Consider the following 19,440-nt stretch of genomic DNA (forward strand, 5'->3'; position numbering starts at 1 on the left):
TAGCATTTGAAAGCAGTCTTTTACTTTTTAAAGTGAAGGAGAATCTTTTAAAAGATCACTCATCAAAAGCAAAATATTAGAAAATTATCTCTGTTTTGTTTTACAAATCTTTTCATAATTTTAAGAATGACCTTTGGTTATCAGTCTCAGGAACTAAAATGCATTTCAATACAAGTGATATTTCATTTGGTGACACTCCTGGAGCATTTGCTAGGAAATAAAAGAATAAATAGGACCAATGCTCATTTTTTTTTTTTTTTTATCACTCACAAGTGACATTTGTTTCATCTAGGCAGGAAAGCAGGATCTTATAGGCAGGGTAAGTGTAAGGGCTAATTTTAGGTCAAGCTTTTCAATTTATTATGTGATAAAATATAGCAACGAAAATATGCATCTTTATATTTTCCAGTAAATTATAGGAATTTCCCTTTAATTTCTTTATATATGTCCTAATAATTAATTCAGTACTACAGTCCAGATCCACGGTTCTTCTGATAAGAGCTGGTACAGAGGTCATTTTTATGTACCTTATTATTAATTTTAATAACATGTAGTAATATTCCTTTATATGCTTATCATTGTGAAACACAGAAACTTAAAGCCTTTGTGCTGTAAGTTCAGATGTCTCCACATTCTTTTGTAAATCCCTGCAGATTTGTTTCTTGCTTTTAAATATCAGCACCTTTCTGCTTTCTACTCTTATGTCTCTGCCCTCTGTGCGGGAGATCTTTTCTTTCAAGTTTCCCACAGTGCTTCATAATAAAATCAAAAGGAAAAGGTACATCCCTCAGAAAGCATTCATCTCACTAGAAATAGAAAATCTGTCACCTTATTCTTAAAACCTTAGATCAGCCAAGCCAATGGCTGAAATAGTGAGGATAGTTTCTACAAAGGGTTTAGAGTAGGGGTAGCAAAATAATTATGTACCTTGTTCTCTCCACATCTTTTAGGGAAGAGACTCTGCTCAGAAAATGACTTAATACCAGTGGGAGGGAAACATTTCCTCCACACTCTTAGGTCCTATGTTTAGGGACCTGCACATTAACTGACAATAACTGGATTAACAGGAGAAGATAAAAGGTCAATTTACACATGCATGTGAAGTCATTCAATAATGAGTAGTTTCCTGAATACGCAGAGGGAAAGGTTGGTATAGCAACTTAAAAAAAGGAAGGAAAGAGTGGCTACGGAGTCAATGTGTAGTTAGTCTACTTCCTGGAATTAGTCGAACACTCTTGGAGGAGAGTTAATAGCAGCTGTACTTGGGGTAGTGTCAGCTTTAGTTAGGTAAGGGAAAGTCAGATAAGATTTCAAATATATTCACTTTAAAATCATCTTCATGCTAAACTGTGATTCCTTCAATACGCTGATGAAAGTTGAAGTGTGGCTGGGAAGAAAAGAGAAAGTATAAATAGCTTTATTGTAGATAGAAAACATTTTTTGAGGTATAGTAGAAAGAGAGAGAAAAAGACACACATGTACAGACACACAGAGAGAGAGAGAGAGAGTGTGTTTTGACACGCCTATGTTGAAGCCCAAGTTCTTTATCACTATGTAGTTTCTGCACCCTACTCTATACACACGTGCATACCCATATACTGATTGAGGCAGTCTAAATTAATGGTTAAGAATATGAACTTCAGCACCAGATGGCACTGGATTCGAATTTCAGTCTTTCTTACGAGCTTTGTAACCTCAAGCTTTCTTCCTTTTGGAAGCTGGAACCTGCATTTTTAGACTGAGCAACTAGTAAATATTTCAGAGATGTGTTATATAGTTTACTTCTGAAAAACAGATTTACTATTTGTCTCTAGAAGTTTAGAGAGAGATTGACAGAGTCATTTGCAAATTCAAAGATATTAAAAAAAAGGCAGATTGACTTCCATAATCAAATAAATATTTGTTTAGAAAATTTCACAATAATCTAACCCAAGTTATGTAAACTATATTATATGCTTTCAGATTATTTATCTGCTCTACCTTCAAGTTTCAGTTCTCTCCTTTGTAAATGGCAGTAACAATACCAAAAATACTAAATGAGTTAATGAATATAAAGTGACAAGGATGATGGTAGGCAGTAAGCTTTTTGCTGTTTTTATCTGCTTCTTCCTTCAGCCTGAAAATATGGTCAAGGTAAAAAACATTATTTGGCTATGAATCTCCTTTATTCTACTAATTCTTTTCTCATGTAAGTGTCTCATGACAATTGTCTGCACTTTGTCATCTATTTTCATCCTCAGATCACTGAAATTTATCTTCTAGTTTCACTTCTTCAAAAAAATTGCTTTTCAAAACATCTTCATGATCTTCTATATGACAAATGAAATACATGATTTTAGGCCTCACTTCCCTGGACCTCTCACCTCCATTGGAATCCACTGGCAATTTACTCCCAGAAGCCCTGTTCTCTCTTGCATCTTCCAACATCTTCTGATTCTCTTCCTTTATTTATTTATTTTTTTTTTTTTTGAGACAGAGTTTCGCTCTTGTTGCCTGGGATAAAGGGCAATGGCACGATCTCAGCTCACTGTAACCTCCTTCCCCTGGGTTCAAGTGATTCTCCTGCCTCGGCCTCCCTAGCAGCTGGGATTGCAGGCATGTGCCAGCTGCTAGGGAGGCCGATTTTTATATTTTTAGTAAAGACAGGGTTTTACCATGTTTGTCAGGCTGGTCTCAAACTCCTGACCTCAGGTGATCCACCTGCCTCAGCCTTCCAAAATGCTGGAATTACAGGCATGAGCCACCACGCCCAGCCTCTCTATTCCTTCTGCCTCTTTCATTGGATTCTCTTCTTCCAGAGTTTCATTCCTGGCTTTCACTATATTTTATTGAATGACTTCATTTCTTTCTTGAAAGTTATAAACAAATTTTTATTTCCAACCCTAGCCTTTCTCTCCTGCTTCATACTCATTATCCATAAGTATTATTGAAAAAAGTATTCTATATTCAATGACAAAAAACAAAAAAATGTGGTAAACAAAAATTAACAGCAAAATCATTAATAATTCTTCCATCAAAAAGTTACTTTCTAATATTTTCATGTCTACCACTGGTTAAACTATACTAAGTTTCCTTATCTATAGAATTGGAGGCAATTGAGTTCCCAAACTCATAAAATTTTGAAAGCACACACCCAGTACATACTAAGTCCCATATGAATATTTGCTGCTATTATTTTTTTAAATTTTAAACCTGTACACACTGTGGATAGCTTTGTACATTTTCTTCTCATTTGGCAATATACAAATGAGTATTTTTAATGTGAATATTTTTAATAAATGTGATTAATAGTTTTTTTCAGGCACTTAGTGAATAATTTCTACAGTTGCCTCAAATGTCTATTAATTTATCTAGGGTTGTACATAATTCACAGCCTTCTAACTGAAACTTGACAGTTTTATTTCTCATTCACTGAACTATGTTGAAATGCAAATTAATGTCTTTACAGAGATATTTTTTAATCTCTCTATTTAATAAAAAGAGAGAGAGAGAGAGAGAGAGAGAGAAACAAACCAGTCCCGAACTTCAAAATGCTATTCTTTTTTTTTTTTTTAAAAATGGCCTGTGGTCCAACTCTGTGTAGATAATTATGTAACAGGGCATTGAGGCACTGAAGTTGACAGCCCAATGTGCTGTGCTGTGTCATACAGATAGAATTTTTTAAAAATCCCTGGCTGAGTTCTGTGGCTCATGCCTGTAACTCCAGCATTTTGGGATCACTTGAGGCCAAGACTTTGAGACCAACCTGAGCAACATAGTGAGCCCCATCTCTTAAAAAAAAAAAATTGCCAGGCATAATGGTATCTGCCCGTATTCCCAGCAACTCAAGAGGTTGAAGCAGGATTGCTTGAGCCCAAAGGGTTAAAGATGCAATGAGCCATGATTGTGCCGCTATACTTCAACCTGGGCAACATAACAAGACCCCATAGCTTAAAACAAAACAGAACAAAATTCATCCCAAATTGTAGGACATTTAGTTTGTTTTCATCTTCTTTCTAGATAACTTGCAATGAACATTTTATATACTTTTGTTCATTTATGCTAATTTATGATTAATTATGTAGATGTACAATTATTAGATAAAATAATATAAAAATTTAAAGACTTTTACTTTTGTTTTAATTTTAATTTTTTTAAATTTTACTTTAAGTTCCAGGATACATGTGCAGAATGTATAGGTTTGTTACATAGGTATACATGTGCCATGGTGGTTTGCTGCACCTATCAACCTGTCATCTAGGTTTTAAGCCCCACATGCATTTGGTATTTGTCTTAATGCTCTCCTTCCCCTTGCCCCCTACCCCCTGATAGGCCCAGTGTGTGATGTTCCCCTCCCTGTTTCCATGGGTTTTCATTGTTCAACTCCCATTTACATGAGAACATGCAGTATTTGGTTTTCTGTTCCTGTGTTAGTTTGCTGAGAATGATGGCTTCCAACTTCATCCATGTCCCCGAGAAGGACATGATCTCATTCTTTTTTGTGGTTACATAGTGTTCCATGGTGGATATGTGCCATATTTTCTTTATCCAGTCAATCATTGATGGGCATTTGGGTTGGCTCCAAGTCTTTGCTATTGTAAGTAGTGCTGTGATAAACATACATGTGCATGTGACTTTTTAGTAGAATAATTTATAATCCTTTGAATATATACCCAGCAATGGGATTGCTGGGTCAAATAATATTTCTGGTTCTAGGTCTTTAAGGAATCACCACACTGTCTTCCACAATGGTTGTACTAACTTACACTCACACCAACAGTGTAAAAGCGTTCCTATTTCTTCACAGCCTCACTAGCATCTGTTGTTTCCTGACTTTTTAACAATCACCGTTCTGACTGGTGTGAGATAATATCTCACTGAGGTTTTGATTCATATTTCTCTAATGGTTAGTGATGTTGAGCATTTTTTCATATGTTTATTGGTCGCATAAATGTTATCTTTTGAGAAGTCTCTGTTCATATCCTTTGCCCACTTTTTGATGAGATTGAGGCTTTCACCTTTCTATTGTGAATTTGTTTTCTGGAAAATTTTTACCAATTTTGATTCACATAAGTAGTGTATAAGAAAGCCTACTTTCTCACATCCTTGCTGATAGATATTAACATTCATTTTTAACCTTGCCAGTCAGATAAGCAATAAGTTAAATAGTTCTTGTTATTTTAATTTGTATTCCCCAAAGGTATGTTAAGGGAGCAAAGATAAATAATTCACCCTCAATGGTTGCTGTTAAATTTTGTCCTTTTAAAATTTAAGGTTTAAAGATTATGACTTTAATGATTATTATTTCTTCTCATAAATAGTATTTCTCTTTTTAATAATTCTGAGTCACAATTATGCAGGGATAAAAAAGTATGCATTTTAATACTTTCCTCCATTAAATTTGGATGTGTATTCATTTTGTATTCAGTGCTGCAGATTTTTACAGAATGCTGTCTTTGGTTCCATATTGAACATTCACCTTGAGGACTTTAGTCTATTGATTGAAAGCTTTAGTTCCTCTAATAGAATTATTATGATACATACTGCAAATAAAAAAGTCAAGGACAGTCCCAGCAGTTAATACTCTTCCAAAGACTGATGCCTCCACTGAGCATCTCTAGGAAGTATGAGATAGCATTGCGTCACTTCTCACTAAGTTCTTATAACCCCACATCCGATATATCAACAAATTTCATCAGCTCTACCTTCAGAAATTACCTAGAATCCAATTACACCTTATTAAATCCATTTTACTGCCAAGTCGCTTCTGATTTATTGCAAAAGACTCCTAATTGATCTCCCAGCTTCTTTCCTTGCCCCTTCCAGTCTATTGTCAATAGTAAGTGTCAACTGTCTAGTAAACTGTGAAAATAGATCTGATCCTGCCCCTCCTCTGCTCAGAGCCCATCTGGCTTCCCATCTCAGTCAAAGTAACAGCTGACATCACAGTGGCCTAAAGACTCTCTAGTGAAGCTTGGCACACCCAAACACATTGTCTCTTAGATATTTCCTAATATCTGGCTCTAGCTTCCTTGGTTCCAGCCACACTGGTGTCTCTTCTGTCTCTTAAACATGTCAGAGAGACTCTTAACTGATGTATTTACACTTACTCCTTCTTCTGTCTGAATGCTTTTTCTAAAAAGGTGCTTTCTAATTGAAGGTACAATCATTTCTCACATATGCCTTGTTGTCATTGTTTGTTTAATTTCCCTTCACAGCACCTATCACCATCTGACATAACATGTATATGTTATGTTACATGCATATATGTATGTTACACATATGTGTATATATAGTCAACTGTCTAGTAAACTGAAAATATATGTATATGTTATGTTATATATATACACATGTAACATATACAACATATAGAAAGAGAGAGCTAGTTTGTTTTCTATCACTCCCACTAGAATGTAGGTCTAGAAGAATAGAAAAGTTTATTGTTTTGTTCACTGCTGTATTCTTAGTGTGTGCCTGGCATTAAAACTCCTTTGAATGACTGAATAAATATCTGAATTTCTGCTACTTTCCTGTAAGTAATATTATTTTGGATAGAAATATCACTAATCCTAAAACATTTTCAAGTTTTATATGGTTTTCATTTTTAATATTTATATGGCTTTCTGCTACATTCCAATGTTTAATTAGTTTTAGTTTACATTTATTAAATGCCTCTACATTCAGATAATGTCATATCATAAACTTCAGTTGAAATTTATTAACATTACTATTTTTTACAATATTTTAACAGAAATATAATTTATCAACTCCAGTGTTTGTAAATATCACCACCATTCTAAAGTCAAATGTCGCCAAATTCTTCAGTTAAATAGTTACAGACTTCTCTCATTTGGTACAGCCAGTCACTCCTTACAGCTGCAATGTGTTGTATTTCAAACATATTTCTTGATAGCTTTCTTTAAGATAACTGCACTTACAAAGTACTCTGTACCTAGAAATCTTTTAACAAATACTTATAGAATATAATTGACTCTAGCATGTGGATAGACACTTGTAAGATTTACTTAAGTGTCAAATTTAGTAAGATAATGAAAATTTGGACCAAACAAACAGCAAAACTCATTATCCAGCACTCTTACTCAAAAAGCAATCTGAGAGTTTGATATTTTTCAGTTCTTATAGGATGATCATGTGGTCCATAAAATCTTAGTCTCCAAAATGTATTTTTGAATGAATGCTAGGGAAAGCCAACGAATGAAAACTAGGCTAGTTAGGATTATTGTAATTGCCTAATGTGTTTGGTGACCTTTTATTCCCAGTTATAGCAACTTATGCTTCTTTCAAATTCCTTTGTATAAAAAAATTGTTTTGTCCACTCTCCTTTTAGCCTCTAAGTCATTAAGATGTGACCATTTCGTTAGCTGAAAGCAGTGTCTACAATCAAACATTTTATTTTAAAAATCAATTATCTTGCATACTAATAGCTCTAAGTTTATGCTCAATTTAAAATATTTTTATGTAAATAATTGCTTGCAGGATAGAAATCAGAAATAATATATAAGATAATATATAAGATGTAAGGATTTAAGAAGTTAGGATGACTAAGTATTTTTATTTGCTTTTATTATTTATAAGTGAATTTTATTTTCTGGCAAAAACATTTAAGGAAAGATTACAAACTAAGTTTAATGCATTATTTCTAAACATTTGCTCCCTCATAAAATCTCCTGCAAAACCTTTTTAAAAAAATGTTTTCATTGCATATCCCTATGATCTGCATTTCTTCTCTCCATGCAACTCAGATATCAGTTTTCTTTACAACACCTAGATTGTTTCTTCCTCTCTTGCTGTTCCTTATTTTGTTTTTCTCTCCTGGTGTCTTGATATCTCCTTGTAACAAATTCCATACCTTTGGCCTTCCTAACTTGTAAACATCTCTAATACTCATATATGCTCTATAAAAAATAATGAGGTTTTTCCAAGAAGAATGGTGGCCATTTATTCTGCATGTATCAAAATGGAATGTGTCATCCCTGAGCAAAATACAAGCTCACACCATGCATAAAGACAACTGTTGTTTGCTTCAGTCAGGAGTATGTTTTAGGGAAAAAATATTTTAAACGGGCCATTAAAAAATATTCTCTTCTTTCTTTAATGTCTTTGACCTGCATGTGTGAGCAGAATTATAAAGAATTTCCAGTGACTCATTCTTAGTTTTGGCCATCCTGGCATTCTGTAGTCATGCATATTACAACCTCTAAACAGCTCTCAGTAAAGCCTTGGCAGTACAACTTGTAGCTCGTACCTATCAAAAATGTCAGATGCTTTTCTCCGACGCCATCACTAGCAAACAATATTATATAGTTATTAAAATATAGGAATTAACTGCAAAATCTGAAAGTTCCAAACAGTGTTATAAATCAACTAAGCAAATAGCATGAGTTTTTTTAAGTGACTGAATACAAATTCATAATTATGAAGTTATTATCTAGTAACCCCAACAAGTGATGTGAATAAATCCTTGCTAATAAGAAAATTATCAACCACCGAAACACCCTTTTCTACAAGCAGGTCTATGGATCTTCATGCTAATGCACTTAGATTGATAAACCACAGACATTCTGTAAAAACTGTGTTTGTTCCAGTTGCTGAAGCTTGTGCTTAGAGAATCTGTCATGCAAATGATCAGCAAATCATAATCTGCAATTTGTTTTCATTTAATAGGCAGACAAGTTTTCATCAATTTAGACTCAAGTCCTATTAATACTCTTTGAAACTAATTGCTGGAAAATGAATTTTAATGGCAGGATTTTATCATTTATCATTTTGCCTTCTATCCGTATAAAGGAAGACTCAAAGCCATCTACTTACACTTTGAAAATATATGTTAAATAGGCACAAGTCATAACATAATCTCCTGTCATTTAGGCTGTTGCAAAGGATCCCTAATCCTCTCTCCTGCCACAATCCATTCAACACTCTACTCTTAAAATTACTTTCTTATTATCCTATTTCCCTTCCACAAAAGCTTCAATTCCCTGTCAGATAAATAGCGGACACTTTAATATGGCTTTGTTGCCCTCCATCATCTGTTCACAGTTAACATATTTTTTGTCCTTATTTGATATTGCAATATAACATGTATACAGAAAAAAAGTATGAAGCGTTAATTAATAAATAGTAAAGTAACATCCAGGAACCACTACCCACAGCAAAAAGCAGACCATTGTCATTACAGAAACCACCTCCTCTGGTGTATCTTTCTCATCCGATCCATCCCAGCATCCCAGAGCTAACCACCCAGAGATAATCACTTCCTCTCTTTTCTTTAGATAGTCCCCAGCTAAGTGTGAATTCTTTTTTTTTTTTTTTTTTAGACGGAGTTTTGCTCTTGTTACCCAGGCTGGAGTGCAATGGCGCGATCTGGGCTTACCGCAACCTCCGTCTCCTGGGTTCAGGCAATTCTCCTGCCTCAGCCTCCCAAGTAGCTGGGACTACAGGCGTGTGCCAGCATGCCCAGCTAATTTTTTGTGTTTTTAGTAGAGACGGGGTTTCACCATGTTGACCAGGATGGTCTCGATACCGTGACCTCGTGATCCACCCGTCTCGGCCTCCCAAAGTGCTGGGATTACAGGCGTGAGCCACCGCGCCCGGCCCTAAGTGTGAATTCTTAAATAACGTAGTCAATTTACCCATTTTTGAATGTTATGTAAATGGAATGAAACTCTGCTTTCTTTGGCTATTGCTTTTTTCACTCAAATTAGTCTCTTAAACTTTCATTCATGTTAGGGTACAGCTTCAGTTACTTCAATTTTAAGCTGCTTAGTATTCCACTGCATCAATGTACCACAATATATTTATCTTTTCCATGTTGATGGGCATTTGTATTTTTAGATTGTTTCCAAATTTGAGCTATCACAGACAAGGCTGCTATAAACATTCTTGGACATATAATTTGGTGCCCAGTATTCTTTTGTTTTCATATCCAACGAGTGGAATTTCTAGGACGTAGCCGCACATATCTTCATACTAGATAAATATTCATGTAATACTTAAAACCAAGTAATATTAACTTGTATATAAGTAGCTCTATATGCTACTCAGCAGGTCAAAATATTTTTTAAAAGGTTTTAAATTTATACATCCAGCAGGAGTGAATGCTATTCACTCCTGTTTCTATTTCTGTTTCTAGAAATAGAAGCACTTCTATTTTTTTATATGCTTGACATACTTGGAATTATCAGACTACCTCACTTTCTGTCTCTCTATTTATTCTTGCTTTGGGAGTTTCTATCCTCTTGTTTATTCTTTCACCATGGATATTAATTCTGACCTATTGCAATTCACTAATTCTTTCTTCATCTGTTTCTTATCTGCTAATGACTGGGTCATGTGTTAACTTTGGCCACAGTCTTTTCTAATTCTCAAATTTGTTTGGTTCTTTTTCAACTCTGTAACAACACTTTTTGTAGTTTCTAGTTTCCTGACAAAAAAACATTGCCCTTCATTTCTTCAAACACTAACATCATATTCGTAATACGCATCTGAAAATTCTAATATCTAAATTATTGAGACATCTATTTCTGTTCTTTGTTTTTCTGCAGGTTCTATTTTTGAAGAATTATTAGGTTGGTGCACAAGTAACTGAGGTTTCTGCCACTAATTTTAATGGCAAACACTGCAATTACTTTTACACCAATCTAATATTTATTTTCACCACATTATTTTAATTTTTGTTTTGGATATTGTATTCAAAAAGTTATTTTGAAAGAATCATGTTATATCTAAAGTAATGATACTTTTTTCTAGAGAGGATTGTGTTTTTCTCTGTCAGGTACCTGGAGTCTCTCCCAGTGTACCACCATAAATTGTGTTGAAATTTAAGATAAACTATGTAGTCCTGGATTTTAATCCATAGGTGGAAAAAAATTGAGCTTCAATTTTTTGCTTCAAGTAAGGCAGATTATGATGCCTCCTGCTGCTGTAACATATTGTGTGACTTTGGGCTGAGATTCTTCCTACGTTTTCTCATCTATTAAAAAAGTACATAGCTGGTAACCCCCAAAATCGGAATTTTCCTTTTCTTTCTTTTTTTTTTTTTTTCACAGTTTCTACTGTATTTCTTTCTTGTCCTGTCAGTACCAGTTATGGTGTGTGTTGCTTTTTCTTTCTTTATATATATTTTTTGAGCACACTGATTGAATATATGCCCCACTAATAGGGTATAATTATTTTGAGGATAATATCCATGACTTTTTACCATATCTCACACTATATTGTGTAGTACCTTGATGCAGTAGCTAGCTACTCAGTGAATGTTAAATGGATAAGTCAAAGAATGAATAAATTTTGGAGGTAGGTACACAGATAAAAGTGAACAAAACAAACTAAGTATTACCACAGAAGAGGAACAAGTATCTTTTCTATTATAGTTCCCACACAGAGCTTCAACTAAATTCCCTTTGCTATGTTTACTTGTCCAATATATTGGCTGGTTGTACTCATAGAGTATTAGTCTGAGTTACAATTTATGAGTAATGGTCCAAATCTGTAATAGAGCTTAAAAAGAAAGCTTTAAAAACATTGATCCAGATGAAGAATGATAGGATGAAATAAAAGTTTATTTAAGGCATAAAATTTAAAAGGCATGTTCATCAATAATTCATTTTAAAAATGCCCTTAGTATAAACGTTTCTATTCTGTATCTTTACCCAATTATAGGTGACATTGCTAGGAACAGATTTTGACAATAGACTTGTACAAGGGATCTGTTTGCCTAGAGATTTACTTATAAAGGCAGAATTAAAGTCATTTCAAGAAAGAAATTTAACATACCAAAGAAAGCATAACCATTTAGAATACTAAATTGGCCTAGAGGGTTATGAGTTAAAAATGAAAAAGAATTAATAATAATTTTTTACCAACATATACATTGAGACAGTATTTTTACCACATCTATCATTTACCTTTGCAATAGTTAGGTTCATAATTTTTTAGTATCACATCAAAGAGTGTTATTCAACTCCCTGGTGATTTAAACTGAAAAACATAGCTGATTTTTTTTTTAGCTTTGAAGGTCCTGAAAAATAGAATGCATATAATTTTCAATTATCGGTAGAAGAGCCAGGCAAATAATATCTTCCATGAATCCTCTTAAAATTAATTTGCTGATTGATAGATGCTCAAAATCTAGAAATGAATCAGTTGCATATAAGAAAATCAGTACATGCTTTCTGTTGCCATCATCTATCACAATACAGGCATTAAAGACTGTATTAATTATAGAACTTTATGATCTTATTTATATGGTCTGTGAATTTGATCTTTATTTTAGAATTTCTTTAATCCATTCTGATTCTAATCATCTCAGGACCAACTTTAGTGTATTTATACAATGCATAGTCATTGGCTAGGTCTATATGTTGTCCAAACAACCAAATGGCATGTAGCAAATTCTGCCAATTGCCTAAAGTTTTGTTATGTACTTTAAATATATGAATATTTGAAATATCAACATGTGTTGTATTTTACAATTAATATTAAAGGATTTCTTGTTCACTTTTCACTTGTTTTATGATGTCATTTATATTAAAGAAGTCAGTATTAGAAATTCGATTCATTCTGAAAACCTCTCATCTACGGATCTAATGATCTTCAATATTCCCTAATATAAACTACTACTATAACAGGAAAAAAATCAGTAGCTTACCAAAAAAAGGTGGAAATGTCTTTCTTTCTCTTTCTTTCTTTCTCTTTCTCTTTCTCTCTCCCCTCCTTCCCTCCCTCCCTCCCTCCCTCCTTTCTTTCTTCTTTCTTTCTCTTTCTTTCTTCCTTTCTTTTTTTCTTTCTCTCTCTCTTTCCTTTCTTTCTTTCTCCTTCCTTCCTTCCTGCCTTTCTTTCTTTCTTTCTTTCTTCTTTCATTCTACAGCTATAGCAAGTTGACCCAAGTGTTGTACGGCATTTTAGGTGTCGAGGACATGGACTTCTCCTTTCTTTGCTGTCTGTAGTCTCAGATAGTTACGAGAGCACCAGCCATTGTGTGTTTTTTCTAGTTTGCAGACAGCAGAAATAAACAAGAAATGTTGCACAAACCACTGTGCTTACATCACATTGGCCAGAATTAGTCACATGGCCATGAAGCAAGCCACTTTGCCTGAAGTAGGACTACAGATTGACTTTATTCTCCATAGTGGTAAAATTTTAAATAATTATAGTTAGAGAAGAAGAGAACTCCCCAGGAGGACAACTAGCAGTAACCTACCCTACTAACTGTTTACTGGTTCATTTTACTCTAAAATAACATATAAACAGTGAAACAAAAATGTGTTTTCAAAATTAGAAAATATAAGTACTTTAAATAACCAAGATTAAATAAATGTTATAGATACTACAATATCAACATAGTTTTAGATGAACATCAAACTTAAGTACTGATTTTTTGGATAGCCAAAGTGAAAAGCATTACCTCAATAATTGGTCACGTTGTTTTCATTATTTTGAAAAATACACTACTGAGGCAAATTAAGCCCTTTGACCCTGAACAATTACAAAATTTATCTCATGGTAATTTTTAGGGAGAAAACTGTATATTATGTTTGATAATATTCCTATAACAGGTGCAGGTGCAGTGATTTTTATAAGCTACTTATAGTGTCTTTGAATAAAAACCAAAATGAAAGCATTATGAAGACTATTTTGTGAGTCCCTGAGGAAAAATGATTCAACAAACAAACAAAAAATATCTTTGGGTATTCTGGCTTATATACAAGGAGAGATTTTAGCCTGCCCAGAGGGCTGGACAGACTATGAATGGTTATCTGTAAATATTACTGTTGCTGAAAGATTTCTGAACAAGTGTAGGAAATTAAGGAATAGATTATCTAATTTTCTGTAGTCTGCCAGCATGTTTCAAATCAATCCAGCTCTCTTAACAGCAGGTGTTCTCAAAAGTGAAAGGGGCCTATTTGTTAGCTTTAAGAAGATAAAAATGGGAAAAGATAGACGTAGAAGCAGAAACCAATTTGCTAAATTTACTAAATTAGACAGTTTATTGAAAAGGTAAGTGAATTTCTCATAGCAGTCATAAAGAAGCTATTTTTGCAATAAAATGTATGTTTATATCAAAGTCACAAAATTACTTAGTGAATAACTCCCAGTAAGTGTAATATTATTAATTGCAACTAAATTTTGTTATTAGAATTTCTTGGTATTTTCAGTTTTATGTAGATTATATCTGTTATAATTTTATTGTATGTAATTTACATTATTTACAGGCAATAAATGCCTAATGTAAATATGATAAATTGTTTGTTGAATGCTTCATTATTGAGTAATCTCAGATTTGTCCTCAGATGGCAGGGAATATAAATTCTTGGACCCTAAGTTTTTAGTCACTTTTATCTAATTTTTGATATGGTAATAATTAAAAGGGAGATGATAAGAAATTGGATGATTAAGCATTGTTAAATAGTATGATTCATTAATAATGCATGAATTACATTCCTGAGTTGGTTCTTCCAAAGTATGAAGCAATTTTTAGATTTAATAAGCAAAACTCTCTGAAGAATTAATCTTTGCTTTTAGAAAGCAATTTTGATTGACATCAGAAATTTCTCTTATTTCCGTGTAGGAAGAACCTTTTGTGATGGTCTCTGAAAATGTCTTGGGTAAACCGAAGAAATACCAGGGCTTCTCCATTGACGTTTTGGATGCCTTATCTAACTACCTGGGTTTTAACTATGAAATTTATGTAGCACCGGATCACAAATATGGAAGCCCACAAGAAGATGGGACATGGAATGGCTTGGTAGGAGAACTAGTCTTTAAGGTAAGAATTTATTTGTTTATTTATCTCATTCCTAAAGGTTCAATATTAACACCTTGAAGCTGATTTCATATAAAATAAGTGTGATGTAATTAGGTGGTGGTGTAGTTGAGTGCAAAAGCCTCACTTAACACTATTTTATGAACTTTGTGGAAAGAAAAGATGACAAAATAAACCTAAATGTTAAAATATATCCTGTAATCTAAAAGGGTTTACAAGAAGGCCTTTTCTTTGCTCAACTTACCTCTCAAAACATTTTGTCAATATATGGTACATGATGAAATCACAGTGTAACTTACACATGCAATTTGTACTGTTGTTTTCTTTTAAAAAATACGATGTTATTAGAAAAATAATTAAAACGTTCACCACTTAGAAACTAATCATTTAGTTCTAGGATATAATGTATAGTTTTCAATCTATATATACGCATATATTTTTCTTTGTTCTTTCAATTCTCAGAAAGGTGTTTAAAACCTCTATGTCTTTCTTTAGTCCTGTCAGAATTTGCTTAAGTTTTTTTCAGGCTCTGTTTTTGTACATAGACGTTCATAAATATTATGTTTTCCTTGTAAACTATTGAATAGTTGGATTTAGGTTTATAACTTACTATTTGGTTTATATGTATACTATTTTTTTCTCTGTTGCTTCTTTTCCTGCCTTTCTTGGGGTTAATTAAATATGTTTCAGTATTTGATTTTATTATTCATATTGCCGTTTTAGTTGTCTCCCTTTGTATTTTTGTTCCAGGTTAGTCTAGAAGTCATAATATGCATTCTTAATTTACCACATTCTATCTAATGTTAATATTGTACTACTTCACATAAAAAGTGAATTCAGCAATACAATTTCTTTTTTGCTATGTGGTCACATACTTATGTTTTATTAACCTCATACCAAATATCATAGTTTATTTATTTAAATATTTATTGTCTTTTAAAGAATAAAAAAAAGGAAAAAAGACAGTTGCTGGGATTTAATTACTTATCTACCATGTCTGGGCTCTTTATTCCTTACAAATATTTGAGCTCCCATTTGGTATCATTTGCCTTCAACCTGAAGAACTTTCTTTAGAATGTCTTGAAGTGCAGTCCTATGTAGGGAGCATATACGCTCAACTTTTGTTTACCTTGAAATGTCTTTTTTAACCTTCATTTTAAAATTATATACTTACTAGACATCAAACTCTGAATTTACAGGGTTTTTTAATATTCATCATTCTAAAGGTGTGATTCTATCATCTTTTGTCATATGTTATTTCTGATAAGAAATTACCATCATCTGTATCCTGATTCTTTTTATACAGTGCATTTTTTTGTATGTGTTGGTAGCCATTTTATAATTTTCTCTTCATTTTTGGTGCTTATAAATTTAATTATGATATTCTAGATATGATTTTCTTTGCATTTATTGTACTGAGCGTTCACTAAACTTCTAGGATATGTTATATTAATAAACATTTCTTCAAATTTTTTTACCTTTTTTTCTTTCTCTTCTTGATTTGAGGCTCAGAGAACATTCAAGTTAGATCACTTAATGTTGTCTCCTGTCACTAAGGCCTTGCTTATTTTATTAAGATATTTTTACTCCCTGACTTTCCAATTTGACAATTTGTCGTGATCTCTCTTCAAGTTTACTGATATTCTGCTATCTTCAAATTTTTGTGAAGTCCATTCAGTAGCTTTTTCATTCTAGATTGCTTATTTTTTCTTTCTAGAATTTCAATTTTTTGAATTTTTTTTTTATTTTTCTGCTGAGTTTTCCTTTTTTTTTTTTTTTTAATCAGTTACGACTTTCGTTTCTTAAAAGTTTGTGATCACATTTATAATGGCTTTTTTAAAGTTCTTGTTTGCTAAAATTTCAACATCTTATCTCAGAAAACATATTTTCCTGGTTCTTCACATTTCTGGTTATATTTGATTACATATTGGACCTTGTGGTTGATACATTGTTAAGACTTGTGATTATGTCTCTGAGATCGTATATTCTGAAAAAGACTGATTTTTGTTTCAGTGGATAGTTAAATCACTATCTGTTCCTCTTGAACTTGTGGAGATTTAGCTTTAAACATTGTTAAGGCAGGTCTATTTAATTTAGTGTTAGTTCCTAGGGCAAATCCCTTGGTTTTTGTAATCCACATATTTCTTTCTTTCTTTCTTTCTTTCTTTCTTTTTGAGACGGAGTTTCGCTCTTGTTGCCGAGGCTGGAGTGCAATGGCGCAATCTCGGCTCACTGCAACCTCCGCCTCCTGGGTTCAGGCAATTCTCCTGCCTCAGCCATATTTCTAATAATAAGAGCCTTCTGGAGTTTCTGAGGAAAGCCTGTGGTTCTCCTCAAGCCCTTCTGACTTAGAGGAACTCAAAATTCAGTCTGTATCTTCCCTGTCATAGGCAACTATTGTAATCCCCTCTTCAGCACTTTTAGCCTTCTAGCCATTACTTTTTGCTAATTTTCCTAGGATCTCTCCCATTTATGTGCAGTTTAGCAGTCAGCTAAAGATTTTAGAAAGTTTATACACAGATTTTGGGGCTCACTCTTCTGTGGCATCCTCCTTCTTATGTTTCCCTCTTCAATTTCTGGCGACCCTAGCTAATTCAAACTCCATCCTTTTACAAGTTAGTTAACAAGACTGACTTTCTACCTGAGCTCTGTCCACCCCATATCCCCTGAACTGAGGTAGGTCCTCAATGAATAAGCCTTACAAAGGAGGGCCCCACCCAGTGCATGTACCATTTTCAAGTGCTGAATGTCCTGTAGTTTCTGCCTGCTTTGGGTTGCTCTCCAGTCCTTTCTGTTTTTTTTTTTCAATTTGATCCTGAATTTACAATTTTCATTTTTATTAGGCTAGTCCAATACAAAATAGTCAATCATTGCTAGAATTAGTATAATTTCTCAAATGCTTTAAAGAACTCAGAAACCTAAAGGATCTAACCTAAATCGTTTGCAAGGAACGGAAACGAGTAGAATAAAAGGTTTCTTAAGGCAGTGGTAGGAAAAATAACAAAGTTATTTCTATATTCTATAAAATCCTATTGAATTTGGTCTATTTAATAAATAAGTTGAATATAGAATTTTATTGCAAAAACATTAATATCATTATTTTTAATAGAAAATGGGCAATTGGTACTCATCCTTCTTATTAAAATCATGCCACTTTATCTTCTGTTCTTTTGAAACTCACAGGCTGGGCATGGTTGCTCACACCTGTAATCCCAGCACTTTGGGAGGCCGAGGTGGGTGGATCATGAGGTCAAGAGATTGAGACCATCCTGGCCAACATGGTGAAACCCTATCTCTACTAAAAATGCAAAAATTAGCTGGATATGGTGGTGTGCCCCTGTAGTCCCGGCTACTCAGGAGACTGAGGCAAGAGAATTGCTTGAACCTGGGAGGTGGAGGTTTCAGTGAGCAGAGATCACGCCACTGCACTCCAGCCTGGGTGACAGAACAAGACTGTCTCAAAACAAACAAACAAACAAAAACTCCCAAATTCAGGGTTCTACCTTTATATTTCTAGGGGCTCTTTCCTGATCTGAACCCAGATTAGCAATTATATTAAAATCACTGTAAAGAAAAGGCATTATACAAATTTATTCTATATAATGGTTAAAATCCTTAATGAGTTATTATGCTAATAAATCACACTTGCTAGATGCAAATTAAACATAAAAAGCATTCAAATTAGTATGTTGATGTTGTCTTTAATTTGTTGTATGTGCTTGCACTAGTTAGTTTAAATTTTGGAGACTTGCTTTTTCACCTATGAAGTAAGGAGTACAAGTATGTTAATGGTAAGATCATTTCCAACTACAATGTTTTGAAAATATAAGTTTATTGCATAACAATCATACACAAGAAATAGTATGTTCTTCACAAAAAAATTCGTCATATTATTTGCCTGTAAGATCATGTCATTATTGTGTATTTATTTATAGTTTAGAGGGATTCTTTTTGCAGACAAAAAATTGAGGCTTAAAGAAACTAACATATGATTTTTAGACAGAAAAAAATATAAAAGTATTTATTGCAACTAGGTTCTTTCTTTGTTCAAGCAGATATTTAGCCACACTGACTAGGCTTTGGGAAAACTATTAAGCAGGTGGAGGAGAAGAAACCTACAAAAGGACTTAGTTGGAGTAGGTAGAGAGATTAAAAGAAAATTGAGAAAATGGGTTGCATGAATGCCAACAGAAAATAACATTTCAAGAAGGAAAGAGCAGCCAACATTAGAAAATGACTATCAAGATAAAGGTACATAACATTCCCTTAACTGTATTCTGACTGTTATCAGTAAAGATGTAAGTTCTAATTTTTAACAATTACAAATGTTAATTCAATTACATAAATGAAATTTTAATCAAACACTATAAAATAATTTAGCTTTCTAAGAAAATTCATAATATTCAAACTTTATGAGATGTATTTACCCCTGTAAAGCAAAAGACACCATTGAAATGGCATAATAATATTATGACGGCACTCCAGAAAAGCAAGCTTATTATTGTTATTATACCTTCTAATATGCATATTTTTTGAATCTAAGTATATTTTAAATAAATATTGCCAATGAATATCTCTGTACATGATAATAAGACTTTAAAAAATAACAGGATTAACTCATGTTTGCCTAAGGGGCTACCAAAACTAAAATAATGTTTCACGTAGTGAAATTATGC

General features: G+C 33.3%; 1 protein-coding gene across 3 annotated transcripts in view; it reads left to right on the forward strand.

Annotated features, from left to right (window-relative positions):
- GRID2 (glutamate ionotropic receptor delta type subunit 2) overlaps positions 1-19,440 on the forward strand; it is a 1,513,083-nt gene that overhangs the window by 1,117,119 nt on the left and 376,524 nt on the right. For all 3 annotated transcript variants that reach the window (XM_012437707.2, XM_012437708.2, XM_064369254.1), the window contains exon 10: positions 14,570-14,767. In XM_012437707.2, the coding sequence (XP_012293130.1) occupies positions 14,570-14,767 (198 nt within the window). The remainder of the gene's footprint in view (positions 1-14,569; positions 14,768-19,440) is intronic.

The sequence above is a fragment of the Aotus nancymaae genome, unplaced genomic scaffold (assembly GCF_030222135.1).
Source record: "Aotus nancymaae isolate 86718 unplaced genomic scaffold, 86718_ANA_hifiasm-v0.15.2.pri h1tg000006l, whole genome shotgun sequence".
In the NCBI taxonomy this organism is placed as follows: Eukaryota; Metazoa; Chordata; class Mammalia; order Primates; family Aotidae; genus Aotus; species Aotus nancymaae.